Consider the following 25,826-nt stretch of genomic DNA (forward strand, 5'->3'; position numbering starts at 1 on the left):
CCCAGTTAAGTTAATTGGCGTGGAAGAGGTTACATACTGACAAACTCTATGCTGACAAACATACCGCAAAGTCGCCTGTGCCAGGAGCGGGCAGCAGCCCTTTCTGAAACGCTGCTTTCTCAAGCTGACGGCAGGCGGCAACACAAGTTTATGCTTACGCCGTCATGGCAGTAGCTCACATTTCCGTAAGCGCAGGCAAATTTCATTTTTTTTCTTAAAAACCAGACAATTAAATGTGCCAATTAAATGTTATACTAAATGAAGTCGACGGAAAAATGCAATCGTTATGCAAAATTTGAGCAAGAAAAGTGCAGCGGTGAGCGCAAAGTCTTTTTTAGAACGCGCGCAGTGAAATATTCAGGACCACAATATTTCGCATACTGCGTAGCGGGCCTCCAACGTACACCTGTGGTACACCGTTCGAGGAAGTTCAGCGCAACGTTTTAGCAGTGCTCGAAAGCTTAACGATCGACTTGCAACCTAATGAGTCCCAACGAATAGTTTTTCAATTTTGCACTCACTTCAGTGGGACGTGTGGCTGTCAACGTCGCGAGCGAACGCAGCTCGGCCGCCTGATATATCTGATTAAAAGGTTCCAAGATAAGTTTATCAACGACCGTTGGCACCCGCTTAATTGGGACCACGATGAAATAAAGGTCGGTACCAATCAGTATGCCTGCTGTGTAGCAGACCAGCCATGGAGGAAAGATAACTTTTCACATGACACACTAGACCAGCAGCAGACGAACTTTTCTTGGAGTTCATGAGTTGGTATACACCCATGCTCAATGCCACTCAAAGCAGCCTTTGTATAAAAGTCAGTGAAGTGAAACACAAAAAATTAATTTCTGTGCCATAAATTAGAGTCAATTCTACGACCAGCCTGCACTTCCTATACTGTGCTCTCAGCATTGCCAGCATTGCTTTCGCCATTAGCATCAATCGTCAACATGACCATGTGCGTTGCGTCTGCTGTTGTGATGTCGTTACAGTCCCTAATGTCGTGATCGTACGCCTGAATTTGCCTGCGCGAACGGTGTGAGCTTTAAATGCTTTGTGTCCTGTATGTCGATTATAGTGAAGGAACTCTTAGACATTATACCACACACTACACGACGGACAGCGTTGCGAGCGCAGCTCCAATCGCGGCTCTGTAGCATGTCAAACCAAGTGCAATCGTCCGCAGATGAGTGCGGCGTAAAAACTAACGCCCATAGAAAATTCTATGATTTGTCAGAGGCCTACGCTGCAAATTCATTTAGCAAAGATGCCAAGGCAAAAAAGCTTGTCGGTGATGAGCAGTTCATGGAGTACATCAATGCTAACGTTATCGGTAAAGACGCTACCTTTCTGGGTCCTTACGGTCGTCGAAGAGGTAAGTTTGTCTGCAAAAATTGGATGCTTACTCATCGTACCCTTTCCCTCTTGCTATCTTTTCAGTCGTGTACTGCGATCATACAGCGTCAGGGAGGTCGCTCACTTTCATCGAAGACTTCATTCGCAGCGAAGTGTTGCCTATGTACGGCAACACGCACACCACCACATCTGTTACTGCCCTTCAGACTACGATGTTTAGACACGAAGCAAGGTACGATGTTTGGTTACGGCGAATCAGAATGCATATGTGTGGGTTAGGTGATTGTACTGTGTAACATGGTATTGGCCTTAAAGTTGTAAGAACTGCAATAACGCCCAGCTGCTAACTCGTGACGCTAAGTTCAGCACTACCGTGTCCCGCAACTTCTACAACACCTGTCAGGACCTTGCAGTTATGTTACCTTATGGCTTATGCGTTCTGTTGTTCATAATTATCCGTTCATAACCCCATAGCAGCAGCCAGTTTAATGCAACGTTTTTTTTTCTTTAGATATGCGAGTGCTTGGGGCCTCATTCTCACCATTAGGTCAGCTTGACAAACTTATAACATCGCAAAAACAAAGCTCCTGAGACGTCATGAAATGGGACAAGGCAGTGGCCCATTAACAATTCACATCACTTGTGCCTTGCAGACTGTGAACAGTCGCGCACCAAACGAGTTCGTGAGTTGCAAGACAAAAACTGCAATAAAACGGAACATTGCAATTAACGCACTGTTTGCCAAGAAACCTATTTTGTTCCCTGTATATTGTGGCACATAGAACAGTGCACATATTGCATTTATGGCACATTTCAGCAAGTGCCCTTTTGATATATGCCACATTGCATGGTAGAGTGTGCTGTTTATCTTTGATCATGACTGCCACAAGTGCTGCATAGTTTCATACACTGAAACTTCTTTCATTTACAATGTAGGCATCAGTTATTATATCATTTGTTTATCACAGGTATGGATCCTTTCTTAGGATTGTAAACTCCAACATCATTGAACTTACCTTTGTAATTTTCTTACAATTACTGTAACCAAGCTAACAGATTATACCGTTCAAGATATGCTAAGCTTAGCATAGCCACAGAAATATACCTTCTGCGGCTGCACAGGGCTTTTTTAGATTGAATGGCTTGTTTATTCAACATGAATATTTCATTCACACAACTGAACAACAGTGTTTAACTTGTGCCTCTTCTCTATACACACTTGTGCAAAATGAAGGTACAGCTTATTGTTTCCTTTCTAGGTGCCATAAACCACTTGGTTAACTTTATTTCATTTGATTTCTGTGTTTGCAAATATTTACCTGATTCCTTATACATTTTCCCGCAATCCTTTCACAACAGAGACATTGTACGAGCCAGCGTGAATGCAAGTGAAGGTGACTCTGTCATATTTGTGGGCACGGGCACTACTGGTGCTGTACACAAACTCATCTCGGCTTTGGCCCTCACTGCGCCACCTGTAAGCACCCTTTTGTACTGACAAGAAGCATGCAACTGCTTAGGCATTCTAGCTGCAGCACTGTTAGAGTTGAAGTTAACAAACGTGCTGACATGCTGACATCTTTATGCTAATGGGGGCCTCTAGCAAGTGTATGCATCGTATTAAAGGCACCATCTCACACATATTTTCCAACAAAAATTAAAAAAAAAGATTGAATGTCTTGTTTTGGTGTAAGCGAGAAGAATAAGGGGAACTGAGAGGGCTAGCTTCTTTTTATTAGTTAAAACATGAAGCCAATTGAAAGTGATACCAGAGAAAGTGTAGAGGAAATTGGCTGTTATTTTTAACTTAAATGTAGAAATATAAGGAAATGGGAAATGAAAATGCATAAAAGACTACATGCCAGAGGTGGGAACTGAACCAGCATCTTCATATGTGTGTGATGCTCTATCATTGAGCTACCGCATTGGCCGTCCTCAAATGGATGACTGTTATTCTAGACAGAAACAGCAAAGCTCAGGTATCTTATTATACTTTTTGAAGCTATGAATGTATGAGGCTATGGATATAACTGGTGCCTTTGTTTATATGGGAATTCTTTTGAAATCAATGTGGCATCATTCCCAGTGCTGGCCATTTTTTATTTGTAGAAAATTCGACTTGTAGTTTACTGGGCTACGTTCTGACTCGTGGTTGAGGAAAACAGAGATAAAACTTGGAAAGAAGTCAAATTTGCCACGTCTGCAGCAATGCTTGATGAAATGTTATGGCGAAAGTGCGTACCTAACAAGATAGTGGTGCTGTCTGTTGGACGGGCATGATACCACTGTGCTTATGTCACAGCTAAGTGTGATGACTTGCAGAGATGGATTGAACATTAAGGGCTTCACTCCTCACCAAAAGAACAAAGCACTGTCCTAGTGCAGCAGGAATAATGAGCAGAATGCTCTGAAGGCGATGCAGAAGCAACTTTTGAGTGTGACTATCTTTGCTCATTAACTAAATTTGTGCACAAAACTTATTTTCATTTCATACATACTGCCAATCCCAATGTGGATTTTAGCAGGACATTAAAATCAGTAAACAAAAGGTTCCAACAATAATAAAGCACCTATTGATGAGGAGGAATGCGGACACAAGCACCTTCTGTATCTGGGTCTTTTGCATGTGCTTCTCCTTGTCAATCAAAGTTATTTCCAGCTGACTTGCTGCCATACTTTCCTTAATGTTTGCTCATAAAGAGTACTTTCTAAACTTTTGCTAGAAAGGTTTGTAGGCAATTCCCGCTAATGCTGGACATATCCTTCATATTTTCTTATTGGTGCTTCATGGTCCCTTTAATAAGGGTAAAAGGAAATGTGCCATGCTCTCATCAGCAGATGGGAGCAGATTTTGAAGATAAAGCTACAATTTAATGCTTCCCTATGCTAATATACATCTTAATTGAAGGTACTGTAATGAAGAGGAATGCCCGGCAATGCAGCTACATCGCCAGTCATCCAGGAGGCGCGAGCTCGAGATTGCCTGAACTGCTCTGGTTGAGACACGCTTCCTGCTACTCTCTTGTACTTTATTCATATTAGATTCTGGTGGAGACGCTGCGGTTTCCCCCTACCTGGAATTACGCACTAGAACTCTGCCATCCGTCATGCCTAATGACCCCAGCCCGACATCCCCACCGGTATGTGCCGGTGGCCATCGTCAGCGGGATCCTGATATCTTCAGCGGCACCGATGAGAAAGACGTTGAAGATTGGCTGGAATCGTACGAACGTGCCAGCAGCACCAACAAATGGGACGATCTCCTCAAGCTCGGGAACGCGATCTTCTATTTATCGGGCGTCGCCAAGCTGTGGCTCAAAAACTACGAAGCCGGTCTCCGCATGTGGGCTAGCTTCAAAACCAGCATCGCAGAAGTTTTCGGCCGCCCTGGCAGGTGCAAACTTCGCGCTGAACAACGCCTACGAAGCCGATCCCAGCAAACTGGTGAAATGTTCACCAGCTACATAGAGGACATCGTCGACCTCTGTTGACGTGTCAACCCAACGATGGCGAAGGCGGACAAGGTACGTCATATCATGAAGGGCATTTCCGACGATGCCTTTCATATGCTGCTGTCCAGAAACCTAGGCACTGTTTCTCAGGTCATTGAGCTTTTGCCAGAGTTTCGATGAGCTCTGCAGACAGCGTCTTCTCACGCGGTGCCCCCTGCGTCTGACGAAACCCTCGCGAGCATGACGGCGGCTCCTGAGATGGACTCCCTGCTTTGCCAAATAAAAGTGTTCGTCTGTGCTGAGGTCGCTCGTCAGCTTTCGGTGCTGTCCTCAACCACGCCACCACCTTCGCCTGGTTCCATCGCTACTCATGAGGTCGCCGGAGTGACCTGTAACCCCGCGCAGGAGCCGACTTCGCTCGATGTTTTACATAGCTCCATTGCCGACAAGTTGACTGTTTCTCAAAGCGCCCAGCTTCTACGCCTTCTTGACAAGTTCCGTTCGTCTTTCAACTGCCAGCATGTTCCTTTTGGGCCGCACATCAACTGGTTGTAAACGGGTACTAGTGTGGGTACCAACACGGAGTACCAGTGCGCCACTGCAACAAAGACCATATCCTGTATCCGCAACAGAGCGCCATGTTATCGACGACCAAGTAGCTGACATGCTCAAGCGCAGCGTCATTCAGCCTTCGGATATCCCCTGGGCACCTCCCGTTGTTCTTGTTAAGAAGAAGGATGGATCGATCCGATTCTGTGTCGATTACCATCATCTTAACAAAATAACTCGTAAAGATGTTTACCCTCTTCCGAGAATTGATGACGCCCTTGACTGTCTTCAAGGCCCGGAGTTCTTCTCTTCTATCGACTTATGCAGCGGCTATTGGCAAGTCCCCATGGCACCGAAAGACCAACCTAAAACGGCCTTTGTAACACCAGATGGCCTATATGAATTTCATGTCATGCCTTTTGGGCTTTGCAATGCCCCTGCAACATTTGAGCATATGATGGACAACCTTTTGCATAGTCTCAAGTGGAAAACGTGCCTGTGCTACTTAGATGATGTGGTTATTTTTTTGCCCGATTTTCCCACCCATCTCTGTAGGCTGGAGGAAGTGTTACAATGCCTAACTGCCGCCGGCCTTCAGCTCAACCTGTAGAAATGCCACTTTGGCGCAAGTCAACTCACCATCCTTGGCCATGTAGTATCTAAACATGGTATTCTTCCTGACGCTGCCAAGCTCCATGCAGTTGCTGATTTTCCCGAACCTTCCTTCATAAGAGAACTTCGCAGGTTCCTTGGCCTGTGTTCTTACTTTTGCCGTTTCATTTGGAATTTTGCGTCCATCATCGCTTTCTTGAATCAGCTTCTACGGAGCAACTTGAACAATTACGCCTGGTCGTCTGCTTGTGACGATGCCTTCCAAGAGTTGCGTCATCTACTGACTTCGCTGCCTATACTGCATCACTTCGACCCGACAGCTCCGACCGAAGTACACACCGACGCCAGCGGTGTTGGACTCGGCGCTGTACTCACACAGTGCAAATCTGGATTTGACGAGTACGTCATTGCATACACAAGCTGCACCCTCACCAAAGCCGAGAAGAATTATTCTGTTATGGAGAAGGAATGTTTGGCCATAATCTGGGCACTTGGTGAATTTCGACCCTACCTATATGGCTGCAACTTCGACGTGATTACAGACCACCATGCACTTCGTTTGCTGTCCACGTTGAAGGACCCCTCAGGTCGATTAGCTCGCTGGGCTTTGCAGTTGCAAGATTTCAACGTGCGCATTGTCTACAGGTCTGGCCACCGCCACACCGATGCCGATGCGCTTTCCCATTCGCCTGTGTCAACCGAAAGCGATGCCTGCCTCTCTGCTGTTGACCAAGTACTTTCATTTCCAGCAGGCTGCGACATGGCTTCGGAGCAACGCAAGGATGCCTGGCTTCCGGAAACTGCTGGATAGTTGTTGCCATCGACCATTTGATGCGATACGCAGAAACAGCCGCTCTGCCTGCTGCCATGCTCGCGATATAGCATCCTTCCTCCTGAAAAACTTTATTCTCCGTCACGGTGCACCTTGCAAACTTTTGAGTGATAGAGGACGTGTCTTCCTCTCCGAAGTCGTAAACGCGCTCCTTGCTGAATGTCGCATTATTCATTGCACCACCACCGTCTACCATCCTCAAGCAAATGGTCTGATGAAAAGATTTAACCGCACCCTTGGCAACATGCTCTCCAAATACGTCACCTCTGATCACACTGATTGGGACCTCATTTTGCCATTCATCACGTTCGCCTACAACACTGCACCTCAGGCGACCACAAACTTCTCCCCATTCTTCCTCTTGTATGGCCGCAAACCTTCAACTACCCTCGACACCATTCTTCCGTAAAGACCCGACTCATCCGAATGTACGCCCATCTCTGAAGCTGCCCGTCGCGCAGAGGAATGCCGTAAGCTCGCTCGTTCCTTTACAGCTGTCGACCAATGGGAACAAAAATCTCGACATGATGATGATCACCCGCATTGTCGCTTTCTTCCGGACTCCCTTGTGTGGCTTTGGGTTCCTGCCATTCCTGCTGAACTCTCATCCAAGCTTGTCTCCAAATATAAAGGACCCTACCATGTTGTAGCGCAGGCATTGCCTGTGAACTATATTGTCCAGCCTTTCACACCACCTACGGACCAATGCTGTCGTGGTCGTGAAACCATCCAAATACAACACCCGAAGCTGTATTATGATTCCATGACTCTATGTTCTCCATGAGTCACTAGGATGGCTCCTTTTCCTATGGGGGGCGATTGTAGTGAAGAGGAATGCCCAGCGCTGCAGCCACATCTCCAGTCGTCCAGGAGGCACGATCTCGAGATTGCCTGAACTGCTCTGGTTGAGACACGCTGCCTGCTGCTCTCTTGTACTGTATTCATGTTAGATTCTAATATGAATACAGTATAAGAGAGCAGCAGACAGCGTGTCTCAACCAGAGCAGTTCAGGCAATCTCGAGCTCGCGCCTTCTGGACGACTGGCGATGTGGCTGCTGCGTCAGGCATTCCTCTTCACTACAGTACATTTATCCTATGCCTTCCTTGACTTCAACACCTGTTGGCTTCATATGGCGGTTACTTTAGTAAATAATTGAGTGTATCTGCTTCCCTGACCCTGATTCCTCTAGCAGATCTGTGTTATGTTACATTGTGTGGTTGACTTGTGGCTGTGCTGTAACTTTATTTTCGAGGTGCTTCCATGTGACCAGAAACCTGCTTTGCTCCCTCTTTGTTACAGGTGGTTTTTGTAGACACATTTGCACATCACTCTCTTCTCCTTCCTTGGAGAGAAGTGGGCGCCAAGGTAAATGATAGATTGATATTGTATTTCATCTTCTCTACCTCTGTTCTATAAACGAAATATGCTGTTTTTCGAAAAAAAAAGATGTTAGCTCTGCTTGCCGTTCATGCAACATTTTTCATGTCATAGCCTTTGGTGGCCCTGGTAGTGATTAGCACTGGTACCGGCATTATAGTGCTGCAACATCTTTATGATTGCTGCAGTGTGAAAGAGCTCTATATTTTAATGACTCATGGCAGTCACTGAGACACCGATCTGTGCTAGATCAGTTGTCTTCGGAAACATTTTTAATAATACACAGCATCGTTGTGATGTGAGCACTAACCAGAAATTTCGGCATCACATTGGGCAGAATAGACATGTTGCAGAGAATTAAATTAAGGCTAGCAGATGACGCTTTGACACGCATCGGGTGTACATGAACTTATCCTCACGCATTTAGTCATCTGCCCTGCCGCAAGGCACTGATGAACTTTCTAATCGATGCTTATATATCTACATATAATTAGGTGGCTTACTTCCTATCATCTAGTTCATATTCTTCAAGCTGCACATACAAGTACATACTGATATGCGGGGCAGATAATGGGTAATTCATTATAATATATATATATATATATATATATATATATATATATATATATATATATATATATATATATATATATATGACATAACAAGTAAAGGGAAATGCAGGGGAGAAAAAGCTTATATACAGTTGAACCTCGATATACGGAAATCACTTAAATGGAACTGCCTCTTAAACACCATCCTCATGGCTGGTTGGTTTTGTATTTATTGAATTGTATTCAGCTTTGTCTCTCAGTAAATGGAACTCCTGATAAACGGAACGAATTGTTCTGGTTCCTTGAGGTTCTAATTAAAGAGAGTCCACTGTAGAAGAAAGTTAAGAGGTTGGCGAGATGCATTCGGTTCTGACCTGCTATACCACATGTAGAGGCAGGGAAATACTAGGCAGGAATGGAGAGTGAGTAGGATAAGCAGAGTGGCATAAGATGATATAGCAAGGGTAGCAGATGATTAGGGGGCCTTGGGTAAAGGGTGTGATCTGCATGAGACTTAATGGGCTTTGGTAAATAAGATAGTAAATTGCAGTTAGTGTTACATTTTAATTCACTAAACTGTCTATGTTCCTCAATACATATTTATGCTTTCATTTAGATTGTGCGTGTGCCCGAGACGGTTGAGGGAATTTTGGACATCTCATTTCTTGAAGAGAAGCTTAAGGTAAGAGGAGCTGTAACAAAAATGGGTAAAGGAAGATGCAACACAATATTGACTGTAATGCAACTTTTCTCTTTTCGTGTTTTCATTTCTTTCTAATTTTTTTTCCAGCAATATGCTGAAGACAAGGAGGGACTTTTGATTGGGTGTTTCACGGCGGCATCCAATATTACTGGCATCCTGTTAGATGACATAAAAATCACAGCCTTGCTGCACGCTTATGGCGCCCTTGCATTCTGGGATTATGCATCTGCGGCACCTTATGTAGATGTTGACATGAATCCAGTCGTTCCTGGGTGAGGCATAGTGCTATCTTCCTTTTTAGCAACGTTATCAACACACTTGCTGCAAACTTTTTTCATTGTCCAGAAACATATCCTGACTGCACACATTGGTTCTTCTAGCGTTGAACAAGGACTGGCATATAAAGACGCCATTTTCATGTCACCCCACAAGTTCATAGGTGGTCCTGAAACACCTGGTGAGCCATGCAACTGATACTTTTATTGCGACACAAGCATGCGGATATTTATTTCGCCTTATTTTTCTGATGCATCTTGTGCTATTATTGACTTTGGTTGACTGTTGCAGGTGTGCTTATTGCAAAAAAGAAGCTGTTTGTCAATAGAGTGCCGTCTGGCTGCGGTGGTGGCTCAGTATTTTTCGTAAGTGTTTGACGTTGGATCTTTGCCTTATGGGCTGTGGGGAGTTAGTGACAGGAACCATTTTTATGCTTTCATTTAAAAAAATGCTGGAATCTCAACTTCAGGCAGCTTTGATGCCTTAGATATAGCATGTAAAGGTTTATAGGCCAGTTTCCTGCTTTAATACATGTCTTACTTAGACCACAGTGGTTAAGAGGAAGCGTTACCTCAAGGCCAACATATTCAATTCATAGCATAGCAATTCAAATTATATTTGGTGCATTTGATAGAGAAAGGTGAATTCTACTAACTGTGGGAAGAAACATTTTGATTTAATGCTTCAGATATTTTACGAAAATTGCCAAGAAATCAGTAAGTTTAAATAGAGTGAAGTACAAGGTTTACAAATCTGCAACTGCACCAAAAACAGATAGTGCCATTCTGTAAACTGTATCTGTTAGAGCATCTAAAGTGAACAAATGTGATATAAGTTTATAGCTTACCGGAAATTGGTACAGTGCTTACAAGGGTATTGAAAAAAAAATAATACTCACAAATAAATGGTGTACTCCAGAGTGATGGATAACTCATCAATTTTGTCTGTTTTAGATGTGCCAGTAGCTTTTGCAGAGTTATAAAGCTGTAAATTTGATTCCTAGATTTTTCAGACTTAAGGATTTTTAACAATTAAAAAAAAGAATTGATGACCTATATAAAATGGCTACTCCTTACACTCCGTAGATTCTAACTTTTTCTTTTGCATGCAACAAACATCACAAAAATCAATCCAGTGGATGCTGAGAAAAAATATTTTTACATTCCCATGTGTTTAGATAGGAGCCACTGAGGTCATGAAAGGGGAGATTTATCATCTTTGTGAGGTTATAATGAAGCTACAAACTTCATGCTGCTCTCTGGTGGATGACAGTTTTTCCTTTTCATGAATCTTCCTTCACATTTCAGGATTCCAGAGAACTGATTTGCCATATTGAGCTGCTGAGGTAAAGCGTCCTCTTAACAGTGCTAGCTAACATTTGCAAAGCTATGGTCCATTGTTATGAGTATTATCATCAACAGGAGCAGTGATGAGGAGGAGACCCGGCTCGCATATTGCGCCTGCGAGTTTCCCATTCTCATCACACCACCTAACTTTCTGCTGTCCTGAACTATGTTCAGGTTGTAAGTGTGCTAAGTGGGGAAGAGGACGTGGAATGAAAGGAGAGAAGGGAAGGGGAACTGCCACAACTCTAGTTGAATAGAATCATTGCAAGTGTAATTTGGAGGCTGTGGGTTTGGCCCGTACTAGTGCAAGTTGTGTCTTCTCCCACTTTCATTTCACTACATTATGCCCTGAGTAAGCCCCAGGTAAATGTCACATCTAAAATCTTTTTTCCCTATTCTCTTAACTCTTTGCTTTAGCATCTGCTGGCTTTATGTGGTCATTACTACACTAAAATCAAGCCCTTTCATTCTTCTGATCCTTGTCGCCTCTGGCAGGCATGAATGGTTATTGAGTACTAAGCACAAAAAACAATGGTGTGTTGATATCATTTTGAAGGCGTTGCTGATGTCATTAACTCAGGGGCTGGACACCTGAGTGTGTAGTGTGTATAATGTCACCTACTCAATTTGTTTCAGGTTTCAAGAAAAGACCACCGCTATCTTCAAGAAATTGAAATGAGGGAAGAGGGCGGGACACCATCAATTGTTGGGGCCATCCGATGTGGTCTTGTGTTCCAGTTAAAAGCAGCAGTAAACCACGAGTTTCTTGTTTCGAGAGAAGAAAAGCTGTGCAGGTGGGTAAACTGGTTGTATGCATAGCACTCTATCTGGTGCTACAAAAAATACTGTGTTAAGCAGAGATCTCACACTATGTGGCACTTAGGGCGGCTAGCTTTAGATATATGCATATTACTTTCTTTGCCTGCAGCTTTCTTAACTACTAGATGCAAAGCTTCTTGGATCTATCACAGTGCAGCCAGACATTGCCAGCAAACATTAGACTGCTAAAAGATAGCCGCATTAAGTAACTGTACAAGGATACATGTTGATTCACTGAATGATCATGCTCTAAGTTATACCACAGGGGCTCAGTGGTTTATGTTATTCTATTGGGGAGCACAAGGTATGAGTTTGATTCTAAGCTGTACTGGCACATTCCATTGGGAGCAGAAATCAAAAGCACTAATTTACTGAGATTTTAATACAAATTGAAGGCGCAATAAAGAGTTTATCTTGTTTTTAAGATGCTAAATCTGAACTAAATCTTGTAAAAAACAAATCCCGAAAATTACAAGTATGCTTATATTTCTGGCATAGTTCAGTTGTACTGTAGTCATGCTTAGCTTTTATTTGTTTAGTTTAGTTATTATTTAGTTCTAATTAATTTAAAGCTTCTTTTGCGTGAGGTTTCTTTTGTTAACCTTTTAGCACCAGTGAAAAGCAAATAAAGATACTTTGAAATATTATTATATCCTTATTCTATGCCTAAATATAGCATCTTGTTGAGATTTGAAATATAACTTAGGGTGGAAGTGTGAATACACATCTTTGATTTGAAGCAGATAGAAGACAAATGGAATGCATCTTCAGTTCCTGTATTATGGTGTGCAGACTGCTCACTGTGTGCATGAACCACCTTCTTCACGTATAACTTTTGCAGATATTGCCGGCAGAAAAAAAAAAGAAACTATGTTATTTGTATTTTAGGTCAAATTAAGGTACAGTACTAGTAGCAGCCATGTGACTAAAACATCAGTGTTTTCAGACTTTATTGATTCTGCTTCTTGTCGATAATATGCCCCATCTTAACATGTCAAGGGCTTTGCCTTTCCGAACTGCATGATATGATTCTGCATGTCTCACCTCCGCTTTTTTTGCACTTCTCTAAGGTGGCTGCTATGTATGACATGGCCAGGCAGCTTCAGCATTGTTTTGTTTTTTGCCTCTAGCTTCATTGTGAAGCAGACCATTTTTTGCTGCAGCATTTGGATACTGACTCACTTTGCAATTTTTTATTACTGCTTTAGCTGTACATGGAAAAATTTCTTAGGTGAAACGTTCCGAGAGTCCGCAGAACTGCATGTCTGATGATCATGCTCACTTGAGCACAAGCGTTTGTGCAGTTTAAGGCGAATTTTTGTACTTTCTTGTTATACATGCTCTTCATGTAATTATGTTGCTGTAGTGATACACCTGCATTGTGCAGTAACATTTTTTCTTTATTGGTGACAGCGATCACCCTGAACATGTTTCAATTTTGGACCTCCTTTAATATTCCAAAGAAGATGATAATGTTGCAACAAATATTCTTTATTTTCTTTTGGCCAGTGCAACAGAAATATGATATCATGATGTCTCCTTTGCTTTGCCAAACACTATTGTGGAGTCATGTTCATCTTTAATTGAGATGCTTGTATGAGCTTTTAGGTCTTTTGCACAAGCATTCGTTATAGCTGGAATGTGCGATGACGCCTGTAAAACTTTACTGCATGTAAGCAATGACATTTAATCCACTGCCAATACTTGTTATTTCCACCATTGAGCAATTTTTTCATTTATGGACACATCTTTGTCCGATAAACAATTTGGTTCTTTCAAGTTCATTGTGCCTTAATTGCTTGCCTATTTATAGCTTGCCAACAGCTCTTTGCTTGCACATTCATTATCACCACCATTGCTCTGACCTATGTCTGCAGCAGAATGCAGCCAGCTATCTCAAATTACGCCTCTCTTATGTCTGTTGATTCCATCCTGTCTCTGCAAATTTTTTTACTTCATCAGACCGCCTAATTCTCTGCCGCCCTTGACTGTGTTTTCCTTTCCTTAACACCCATTCTCTTGGATTATCTGCTCTACACATCACATGAGTTGTGCAACTCCATTTCTTCCCCATTATCTTGAATGGAAAATCATTCACCCACGCTTTCCTTCCGATCCTTACTGCCAGCTTTCTGTCCCTTGAAGGCAAACTGCAACAAAATACTGGGTAGTGTAAAAAAATCTAGTTTCAGCTAGTGTATATATAGAGCAACCTCTGTGTGAAATTTTATGTTTGAGATACGAGTAGATGCACCATGAAAGGCTTGCAAAAATAGATGTTTTTGATGCCAAAAGTAAAAAAATGCTGCCATTACCACGCGTCAGAAGTGACTTAGGAAGTGAAGCTCCTCTGTATGGCTTCTGAGATTAGCTGTTGCCCGTGGCTTCCCGTGGTGCACTCAAATATCTTGGAGGAAACTTGCTAGCACTTGCGTCATAGCCACCAATCAACAGATGCGCGCATTGTCTGCTTGAGTGCTACTTGAAGGCTGCTAATAAGAAAAGTGCCCAATCACAAGCCACGCAGATCTGCCAAGATTGTTTTAATAGTATTTACGGCTCATTTATAACCAATTTAGCCAAAGTGAAGTTTGGCCTTTAATGTTACTCCTATCTGTGAGCATGCACTGCAATTTCTAATGGAGGAAATGCAATTGTGTACATTCATACTGGCACAGAAAGATGTGGAGCGCTTGGCAGGACGTTCCAAACCTGGTGGTCCTGGGGAACCAGAATGTTCGCCGCCTGCCCATCGTGTCCTTCTTGGTTCGCCACCCTGGCTCTGGCCTCTTCCTGCACCATAATTTTGTCTGTGCTTTGCTGAATGATCTCTATGGCATCCAAGCTCGTGGTGGTTGCGCTTGTGCTGGTCCCTATGCACAGGACCTGCTGGGCATTGATGAAAAGTTGGCCATTCGCTACGAGGAACTCCTTGCTGAAGACAGGTCTGGTGTGCCGAAGCTTAAATGCTTGTTTTTTACTTACTGTTTGTTTATCCTTGTGGCCTTTCATGACTGCAGGCAGGAGCAAGGTATAACCAGAAGTGTACTTGCGTGTAACAAATGATAATGGCTGTAGTCCTGACGACAAACTCGTTAGTTTTGTGAACTGTGGCAGCAGCAAGATGGTTTTAGTTCAAACTTGTCTTCTGGAAAAATGCCTTGGAATAGCTTTTGAAGGACATATGGTTATGCAAAATGCTCTAAAAATCTAAAAATCTAAATATATCAGGTGGCAAGTGCAGCAGCCAGGTTCACGGCCAGACCTGCTGAACTTAGGGCTGTCACCACTAGCCATTACTGAGGCATGAGCACTAGTGACTTTATTCATGAAAGCGTTACTGCAATTGTAGACTTGCAATAATTCAAGCTTGTGTGATTAAAGCTGTTTAATTCAAACCAGTCAAAGAAGGCTTTCAGTTCAAACTTTTATGACTTCCCTAACGGTGGAAGAATGTGGCTAAAGCAGCTGGAAAGAAGACATTCATAGAGCATGAATAGTTATTACATGCCCACATTTGATATACAGGCTACTACTACAAGACTAGCTCACATTCAAGGGTGCTCTCACACCAGAAGGTGTAAATCTGTAGGGATGTGAAAATATTCGAAAGTTTCAAATAACAAATTGTATTGTGTCCTATTTGACTTTATCTTCAAATCTAATAGTCACTATTTGTAAATATTAATGTTTATCAAATAGTTTTTGAATACTTGAAAATGTCAGTTGTGCACAGTCAAACATGAAAATAGAGCAAGAGTATGATAAATTTATTTCCTGTAGGCATAGCATATGCATGAAACGATCTATGTGTGTGTGAAGAAACTTCTTATTCCTAAACGGCACTTAATAATTGTAACGCTTGTGAAAGAGAAGGAAGAAGCGCACAGAAGAGACCAAGAGAAGAAGTAGAAGAGGCAGCCAGATTTATTATATCCAATTCAATGGAATGTTACATTTTGGTGTAACCGACAGGATGTGGGATGGCATGGAAGAGATTCTCAAAAATGGTAGGCTGCGTGTGCCTAAAACAAGTGTGGAAAAAATTTTAAGACTGTGTCATGGTTATCTGGAATCCAGTGGTCATGATGGTTTTTGGAGGACCTACTGGAAGATTAAACTGAGATTTCACTGGAGTATGATGAAACAGATATTTCAGAATATGTAAAGACGTGCCATCAATGCCAGCTCTGCAAAGCAAAGTTCAGACCCTGTGGAAGTGCAGTGGTTATTCTAAAACACTCAGAAAAGCTATTTGAGACAATACACCTTGATTTTGCAGAGCTCAGAAAAAAAGGGGAGGGAGTGCAAACTATGCAAGCTTTTCTACTGGCCATTGATGAGGGCACACGCATGGTGGCATCTATATCAAAACGTTTAACTAAAAAAAAAAGTGCTGAAAGCGAGTGGGTGGAGCCCCTAGTCCAGGGCCCTACTGGCTTGAGCGGTCCGCCGTGCCTGGTCGAGGAGCGCTAGCTGCATCTCCCGATCCTCGCTGGCAAGCCAAGTCTCTCACTGCTCCCTTCCGGAAAGTTTGCCGGCTATTTTTGGTGTATTAATTTTGGGTGGGCTGTTCTGGCAATCTCACGTAATGTGGGCGAGAGTTGGCCGGCCTCTGCACCACGGACAGCGAATGCTGTACAGCGTTGGGTGAATGGCATGTTTCAAATAAAGGTTTGGAAATGTGTGCGTCTGTATTCGGCACCAGTCATAAGAGTCTCACCTGGATAGGTCAGGGTGTGGTGGACTGTACTTTCTTCGCTTGCGCCGTTGGTGCTCAAGGATGTCTTGTGGTAAGAAGGGTTTTTCGTCAGAGTGGTCGGTTGCTCGATTGATAAAAGCACGAGCTGCACCGTCCGCTGTCTCGTTGCCCTCGAATCCTGCGTGACCCGGGCACAGATGATCATGTGTTTCTGGGTTAGGTTGGATCCTAATAGGTGACGAGATGTTCTGTGCTGTGTGGTAGCCTCTCAGTGACGAAGAGTCTACATGCAACTTGGGAATGTGTAAGAGTTATCGACGATTGTCCCAGAGCGTCCTTAGTTTTGATAGCTAGCGCAATAGCTGAAGCTTCTGTGCTATTCTCAGATGCAACTCGGGCCGTGGCACAAGTAACAAGCCCTTGATCTGCGGCCACTCCTACTACTGTGACGGCGTACTTGTAAGCACCACATCGAGCGACATCTGTGTAGACTGTAACCAGATTTCCGTCGAACTGCTGCATTAACTTTCGAGCTCGAGCACTTCTACGACCCCGGTGGTATTTTGGACTCATGTTCTTAGGGATTGGGGCTACTATGATCCTTTCATGAAGGACTTTGGGCAGAGGTTTGAGTTCTTCTCCCACATATTGTGGACCAGTAGAGTAACCTACGCGGCAAAGTAATTTTCTGCCAGAGGAGGTTAAGCTAAGCCTCTCCCGTTGAGGTATGAGCATCGTTGCCCGTAGCTCCTCGTAGTTATTGTGAATCCCGAGGGCCAGCAAGCGTTCAGTAGAGGTTCCCTGTGGTAGGCCGAGAGCTGCTTTGTATGACGTTCTAAACAACGCATCTATTGCTTTTAGTTCTGTTTTCGTGGGGTCCTGGAAAGGGAGGCTATATGTGAGACGACTTAGCACAAAAGCCTGAACGAGCCGGATCGTCTCTGTTTCCTTGAAACCTTTTTGGTGATAGGTTACTCTACGAATCATACGGGAGATCTGTTTCACCGTAGTCCTAAGGGTTTTAATGGTGTGGTCTACTCGTTTGTTGCTTTGCAGCCACAGTTTGAGGACTCGCATTTTCTGGACCTCCCTTACCTGGCTGTCTCCTAGAAAGAGGTCGGTTGGCTCGTGAGTTTGACGGCCTCAACCTCGGATCCTTATAAATTCTGATTTATCGGGAGCGCAGCTCATACCGTTGCTGCGAGCAAAGGTTTCAACAGCGGTTGATGCTTCTTGCAGAATTTGTTCTTTTTGTCCTAAAGAGCCGCTGGTTGCCTATAGGGTAATATCGTCTGCGTATAATTTGTACCCTAACCCGGGTATTACGTCGAGTGTTTTGGCTAAGCGTATCATGCCGATATTGAAAAGAAGGGGGGAGAGTATTGCCCCTTGCGGTGTACCTCTATTGGACATGGAAAAAGTGTCTGAGTGCTTAGTGCCGATGCCTATTGTCGCAATGCGAGAGGTCAGGAAAGAGCTGGCGTAGTCATAGATTCTTTGTCCACAACCAATGTCATTTAGTTCAGAGAAGATAAGTTCATGTGAAATAGTTTCGAATGCACTTTTCAAAACAAGAGCCAGGACGAGATGTTCTGCATTAAACGTGGTGTTGCAAAGAACTTCTTCGCGAAGTAGCAGGAAAACATTCTGTGTCGACAAATGTTGGCGAAAGCCGAATATGTTTGTGGGAAATAGGTTGCGGTCTTCAATGTAAGACGTGAGACGTGTGTGGATCACCTTCTCAAATAATTTGCCAAGACAGGAGGTTAGTGATATCGGTCTGAGATCTTGTAGATTATGAGGTTTTCCTGCTTTCGGAATAAGCACGATTTTGGCCTCCTTCCACTGTTGTGGAACTATGCCCCTCTTCCAAATCTGTTCATTAAAATACCGAGTAAGCTGTTCTAGGTGCTCATCGCTCGTGTTCCGGATCATAGCATTTGTGAACTGATCTGGTCCTGAAGCAGTATTTTTCTTTGCAGCTTGCGCTGGCGCAAAGAGTTCTGCCTTAGTTATTCAGGCGTCCAGCACCGCATTTTGTTGCCCTTGGTATGGCAAGGTGCTTGGGGGAGTGATTATTGCTCCTGCGTACTTCTCTTTGAGCTTAGTGAGGAGGGCCTGATCTGTTCCTGAAAATTCTCCAGCAAGTTTTTGAAGGGTGCGGTTATTGGCCGTTTTGGTTTTTCCTGGTTCTATTATGCTGCGAAATATCGCCCATGTCTTGGACGTGTGTAACGTTTCGCGAAGTGAGTTGCAAAAACTCGCCCAACTCGCTGCCTCTAACTGCTGTGCATAAGCGTTCGCCCACTCGGATATTTCAGCAATTCTGCGGCGCAGTTTGCGATTAAGTCACTGTTTTTTCCATCACTTAGTTAGCCCCTTTTTGGCTTCCCACATATGTCGCAGATGGTTGTCAACTACCGGTGTTTACGCTGAGAACGCTAGCCACTTAGATGTTGCTTTATGAGCGTCTTGTATGTGCATTGCCCACTCTTCAGCATTCTCAGGTGATATCTCCGGCATGGGGATTTTGCGATAATTTACCCAGTTCGTGATTACCACATGGCCACAGGGGCGCCGAATTTTCGGGGAGCCTACCAACACGCTGATCATGAAACGGTCACTGCCTAGATTCTCTCCTATATTGGTCCAGAATTTCTCCTCGACATTATTTGTGAATGTAAGATCTAAAAAGATGTCCACACTGACATTGTTACCTAATCTCATCGGGTTTTGAGGGAGAATGATGAGTTGGAGGTCATATGCTTCGGCCGCTCGCTCAAGCTCCCGGCCTTTGGGGGTGTCTATTCAGTAACCCCAGCTGGTGTGAGGGGCATTGAAGTCCCCAAGAAGCAGTAGATCCTGGGTGCCAGAGTGGCACTTGACATACCGAATGAGGGCCTCAAAATTGACCCTCCATTCTTTAGGTGGGCTATACACATTCGGGATTATGGTTTTTGCCTTGCTACACTTCTGCAGTAGTATTGATACAATTTGGTGGTTGATGCTGCTAGTCGCCAGATAATCTATACTGGTTGCTATGTCCTTGAGCACCATCGTCGGGACCTTAGGGTAGTCTGGGTGGGATATCGTGTAGTAGCCAGTCAGTCTGACCGGCTTGTTACCAATCTCTTGCAAACAAATGACATCAGGTTTGACAGGCGCTGTGTTAATGTATTGCTGTAGAGCAGCCGCCTGTTTGTGGAAGGTGTGGCAGTTCCATTGCCAAATTTCAAGATATTTGTGATGTGCTCGCATTCTACTCACCATGAATAGTGGTTTCGCTGTCCGAGGTCGGTATGGGTCACGGACGGCGATTAGATTGAGCACTGGGGCTAGTGCTGGGTCACTTACGAACTGCACGCTTTACACTGGACACGGCTCTCTCGACGTAAGTATTTAGGCTTGGAAACTCTGCGTATATCTGCTGCTGAAAATTTTGTATAGTTTGTAATTGATGCACATCTTGTTGGAGTGTGACCTCCATGGAATTCGGCATCGTTATAACCTTGAGAGGCGTGCCTGCTGCTTTAGTACGTGCTGTTTTGTTCGGTTCGGTGCAGCGACCTGCTTTGAGGGAGGTCAACTATCGCTTAATTTCTGCCAAGCTCTCGCGGAGGAGCTTGTTTTCGGTAATGATCTTCTGGTATTCGGAATTTTCTGTTACAGGAGCAGTAGGAGAAACGACTCGTTCCCAGCTTACCTTGTTATTTTGTGCCGTTTGCTTGGTCACAGTGCTGGGAGCCCCAGATTTAGGCGACTTTGGTGATTTGGAATGAGGTGGGTTTTTGGCATTGGAGTTCTTTCGTGTCCGCGATCTGGATCTGGATCGACGGTGAGTGCCTGATACCTCTGGCGAGGGATCTGATGCGGATTCTCCATCATAGGAACTGAACCAATGTAGGCGTTGAGGTGGCTTTGTTGAGCCGTCCTTCCGGGTAGTCCGTTGAACGCCAGTCCTTGGCGTTCTTCTGCTTTGGGGTTTGAGATGTTTCTTACAACTTGGGTCTCCTGTCATGTGACTCTCCCCACACGCTGCACACTTGGGAGCGCACTTGTGTCCGGCTACAGGGTCTCGTTGTCCACATGGACGACATACTGGAGTGTCCGGCTGGGGACAGACGTCTGGTCGGTGACCTATTTGGTGACACACTTTGCACACCTTAGTGGTGATTTTGCAGGGCCAGCAAGCAAGTTCTCCGCTGTTGTAGTAGACGTACTGCGGCGTAATCCCTCCGAAAAAGATGATAACGGCCATTTTAGTGTTATGAAACATGTGCGTTTGGAGAATTTCAACCCCTTGCGTGCATATGCGTAGATTCACTTTTAGCGCTTCAGGCATCGTGTGCGGGTCCAAGCCATGAATGACACCCTTGGTTGTCCCGTCAGTTGTCGCTACATAGGCGTTGACTGAGTGAGGCTGGCCGTTGATGTTTAGCATTGTAATACGTCTAATGCAGTCTGCCACTGTCTGGTGCGGTGCGGACATGATAAAGATGTTGGAGCCCGGCTTGATTCTGAGCAGAAATTGCTCACCTGATATTTGCCTGCTGCATGCAGCAATCATGGCGTCCACCAGTAGTGGACTAATCAGTTTCTTGACCGGTAGCCCTTGATGTGGTCGCACCACTATCTTGAAATTGTCCTTCAGCAGAGGGGTTAACCGCCTGTATGCTGGTTTGTGTTTAGTCTGGTTGCTTGACTAGCGGAAACTTGTTGATTCTTCAAGGTCTCGGAATATTCCAGTGCTTTGGTCTTCTTCTCTTTTGCGTAGTTTCTTTTCTGCCGGAGCATGAGGACTGTCTACCAATCCCCATCTGTTTGACTTTGGCTCTCTGTCCCAGCGTTCTGGTCGCTGGGTCCTCTTGGTGTCGTGAGTTTGTGAGCAGCAGAGTTTTGAAAAATTCATGTTGTCAAAGTCCTGGCAGTGCGTGTCCATTATCTGCGAGGGTCTGGGATGCGCAGTTGCGTCGGGGCTTGTTTTGCAAGAGCCATCGAGCGCGCGTTCGCCGCACACTCTGGCGTTCCAGCAGCTGCCTACGTGGCGGCTTTGGTCTTAGCTAGCTCGCACGAACGAAGACACTTTTGGACTTGTAAAATAATAACTTCTGGTCACTCACGGCTGTAGGTAGCTTCAGTCGATGCGGGACCATTTCACAAATCCGTGATGATCGTGGAAATCGGTTGCACACACAATTTTCTACCAAGAAGCAGGAAAATTCGTGGAGTGCATGTGGGCACGACAGTACTCGCTGACACCACAAGCATCCTCTGGTGGCATGCAGGCCAGAAAAAGAAGATTCTAACAGCGTTATCTCACTGCTTAATCGAGATATGTTCAAGCACGCTAAAGTACTCATCGCTGACAATGGTCCAGCTTCTAAAAGTGATCACTTGAAACGTTGGGCTGACGAGAGGAACACAGAGCTTTGTTTTGCTGCACCATATAATTCGAAAGCAAATGGACTCGCTGAGAGAGCGATACGAGATGTGAGACAGTTCATCGCACTCCCAGGTGGTTGGAAGTGTGCTCTTGAAGCGTGTGTGAACCACCACAATCACTCACACGTGGCTGGCTTGGGATGCACACCGTACTTCGCGTACCATGGCAAATCAAAATGGCTTCCCGCCGACCACCTGTTGGGGACTATGAATCTGTTGGTGCTGCAAGAACAAAAAAAAGGTCTGAGGATCAAAGTGCAAGGTACAAGACCACCGTGAAAAAAAGGTATGACTGCCGACATTCAGTCAAATCTTGATACATGTGGGAGATTACGTGCTTGTTTGGAGGGGTCTGCAAGGATCAAAGACTTCTTTTACAGGACCCTACAAGGTTATGAAGAGTGCCCACCGGCAAGGCATTTTAAAGACTCTATGCTACAGCAGACTGCAAGATGTTATTAAGACAACATCTGGGAACAACGGGGTACCATATCAACCCACGAGGGTTGACAACAGATGGAAGGCCCGTGTAATGCTCGTGAAAGAGAAGGAAGAAACACACAGAAGAGATCAAGAGAAGAGAAGAGGTAGAAGAGGCAGCCAGATTTATTATGTCTGATTAAATAAAATGTTATAATAATGTGCAATGCAATGACAGAAACTTGGTAACACTATGAATAGTAGGATGTGAACATTGTTTTATATTAATTGTGAAAGCGGCTGTTCATTACTGTATTTGAAAATTAAACTGTTTGGTTTGGTTAGCTTTTGGCACTGTTCAATTCATATTCGATTAAGTCTCAAAAATGACTATGTGCATACCCCTACATATCTGCCTCAAATGCTTTGGGTGCAATTGTAAAGGTAAGTTATGCATGCCATGGCAGCAGTCGCTTCAAGTGGCTTCATCATGAAGGAACTGAACCTGATATAGGTAGACTGCACTGTGTCAGAAGCAAACTTTATTCTGCTCCATTAGTGGTGGAGTGTCCTGAGAGATGAAACTGCATGAGTGTGTTCGTTGGGAAAGTGACCACGCCTTGCAAATATTTTTTGTGTTCCTGTTCAGGTTGTGTGTCTGTTTGAATGAGGCCATGTGGATATACCATGCATATGTACATGCATGTAATCTACATAATTCTCTTTGGGATCATGTTTTATTCAACTTCGTATAATTTAATAAAAAGTCTGTAGTCCCTCGAAGCTTTAATTAATGTGAGTTGGCTGTACTACCTGCAATAAATACTATTAGTGGAAGTAGTGCACCTTAAATATAAAACTTGTCAAACAGAATCAGCAGGAAGATTGCTAAGATGGGCATCTGCTGATAGACAGTTTATGAATTCTTATTTTAGCAGCATGCTAGGAATGATACCTGCATGATTCAATGCATAATTACTGTTTTGATACATTGGAATGTTTTGACAGTTTGATATTACTTGTGGAGTAAAAAACAGGTAGTGTCGGGACACGCTTCCCTCTTGACATAATGTTTGTGTCTGTCTTGTTTAGCCAACTGGACCGAACTCATCTGAGGCGCTACCTGGAGCATTCTGATCGAGAGGTGCTGCGTCCAGGCTTTGTGCGCCTGAACCTGGCTTTCTACATGCCAGATGCCCTGGTGGACTTTGTCCTTGAGGCAGTGCGCCATGTGGCTTGTCATGGTTGGAAGCTGCTCCCACAATACAATTTCAACCCTGAGACTGGCGAGTGGAAACATTCAATGCATCAGGTTGGTGTCTTGGTGGCATAGTAGTGGAGTGTAATGGGTTTATATTTGATGGGACAGTGATGTGAGTGCTGTCTGCTTCTTATTGTTTTGAATGCATAGTTTCTCATGTCTCTTGCTGAACCAAATTTGTTGTAATGCATTCTTTGCCACTGCGATATTGACTCTCCTGAGCACTGTAAGGCGTGAGAAAAGTATAACCTGGCAGCGTATTTCCAACTGCTTGTAGGTACAGCGGGGTGCGGCACTTGCAGAGACGACGGACGTTTGCGCGCACGCGCGAGTAAGAGCGGGTGCGAGAGAGGAAATGTGGGGAGTTTTGCTCCTTGAAAATACGACTCTGCCTAGGCACTGCAAAGGAGTTTCTTGGCGCGTGCTGTATGCGCTTGTCCCTAGACGTGCTGGCAGAAGTCACAGGGCGCAGTAGTGCTGAACTTACCACCGCAAGTTGCCGGCTCGAGGCAGTTATATTTATTCGATCATGTTTTTACTAATGAAAACAAAGTGTCATTATTTCGCATTATTGGTGGTGCCTCCAAGACACCAAAGCGGCAACGGGGACATCAAAGCTAGAAGCCGGACTGGTCCGTGGGTTCCCAACCCACGGGCTGCCCTGCTTCCAGCTTTGATCCCCCCGCTACCGCTTGGGTGCCCCGGAGATCCTGCACCGCCCGTGCCTTCCTGGAGCAGAGCTTGTAAAAAATCTGATCTATCGCGGGGCCAAAAAAGCGACCCGCGACTTAACAACACCAGTCAGAACATTGTCTCTTCAGACACAGCGATCACGTCCGCGCCCACTGCCTCACCGCGTGGGCAGCCAGCGGCGGAGCGTATAAACCAACTCGACCGCACTCCGCAATGCCGTCATGTCTAAGGGACAAACGAATAGAATGCGCGCTAAGAAACCTCCTCCGTAGTGCCTAGGCCGAGTCATACATTCAAAGAGCAAAAGCCCCCAGATTTTCTCTCTCGCGCCCGCTCTTACTCGCACCTACGCAGAAACGTTGAGCTCCGTGCCACGCCCAGCTGTACCTACTAGCAATTTTAAAGACGCAACCTGGCATGACTGACTTAGCACAAGTGCCGCAGGCTCGAGAAAGTTTCTTCAACGTACACCCAGCAACCAAAAAAGTGCCCCGTGGCTTCCACAACACCAGTGTTATAGGTTCTGCCATTGCGACTTTCACGTACGATCAGTATGATTTTTACTGACCACTGTGGCGATGCGAACTCCGCCGCTTCATTTCAGTGGACGCTAACGCCGCTTTTGCTCTTTTGCGTCGCACATTTGTGGGCGGCACTCTGCGCTCGCCGAGCACCGAGAGTTGTCCGAATTAACTGATGTGGGGCCGAATACGAACGAATTAACGAGAGTTTCATTACGCTATATAATGCATACGCCGCCCAGGACCAAAGGACGAGTCCGAATGATCCGATTTTCCGAATTAACAAGAGTTGAATTAAACGAGATTTTGCTTATATTACAAGGCTGTTTATTGGGCTTTTTTTAAAATGAAGTGAAACTTTCTATGTGAGTGTGTATGAAAAATCAGTTCTTTACATTTTGCTGAATTAAACTTAAGATATTAATTTGAATGTAAGAATATCTTGAGCTATGCAAAGAGGTGTAGGGTGACTGAATACCCTGGGTTGGTCTTGCCTGCAGGCACAGCATTTCTTTTTTTTTTTTTATGTTGGGCATATTTTGTGGGATCACATTGTTGCTATGTTTAAGTGGTGTTCTTGTAATAATAGTGTGCTTCTATTTATACAGCTTTGTCTTTAAGGAGAAACATGTGCCTAAGACCAAAAGTGTAAAAAAAATCTTAATTCTTTAAAGTATGGTACTGAAAACTTGTACATGTATGTAATTTTAGGTGCTTGTTTCGAATAAGAGGTGCATTTTTGTTTGTCTGCTCTGGATATAGTTTTATGTAAGCTGCCTTTAATAAATTTTCTGCTAAGATTTGAAAAATAACAGTTCCTCAGATTTCGCTAAACAGGGTGTCAATGACTTATGAATTCATCACGGAAAGCCGTAAGACCAGCCTAATTTCTGTGCCTTGCATAGAACAGGA

At 44.4% G+C, this 25,826-nt stretch overlaps 1 protein-coding gene across 1 annotated transcript in view; it reads left to right on the forward strand.

The window, feature by feature from the left end:
• The first annotated feature begins 219 nt into the window (after window positions 1-219).
• Window positions 220-25,826, forward strand: part of LOC135903896 (uncharacterized) — a 32,193-nt gene continuing 6,586 nt past the window's right edge. Inside the window, exons 1-11 of the mRNA XM_065434345.2 lie at window positions 220-1,375; window positions 1,441-1,588; window positions 2,716-2,833; window positions 8,103-8,168; window positions 9,348-9,413; window positions 9,522-9,706; window positions 9,815-9,891; window positions 10,002-10,075; window positions 11,693-11,850; window positions 14,554-14,820; window positions 23,532-23,751. Of these exons, the coding sequence (XP_065290417.1) occupies window positions 1,066-1,375; window positions 1,441-1,588; window positions 2,716-2,833; window positions 8,103-8,168; window positions 9,348-9,413; window positions 9,522-9,706; window positions 9,815-9,891; window positions 10,002-10,075; window positions 11,693-11,850; window positions 14,554-14,820; window positions 23,532-23,751 (1,689 nt within the window). The 5' untranslated portion in view covers window positions 220-1,065. The remainder of the gene's footprint in view (window positions 1,376-1,440; window positions 1,589-2,715; window positions 2,834-8,102; window positions 8,169-9,347; window positions 9,414-9,521; window positions 9,707-9,814; window positions 9,892-10,001; window positions 10,076-11,692; window positions 11,851-14,553; window positions 14,821-23,531; window positions 23,752-25,826) is intronic.

This window comes from Dermacentor albipictus, chromosome 3 (genome assembly GCF_038994185.2).
Source record: "Dermacentor albipictus isolate Rhodes 1998 colony chromosome 3, USDA_Dalb.pri_finalv2, whole genome shotgun sequence".
Lineage (NCBI taxonomy): Eukaryota > Metazoa > Arthropoda > Arachnida > Ixodida > Ixodidae > Dermacentor > Dermacentor albipictus.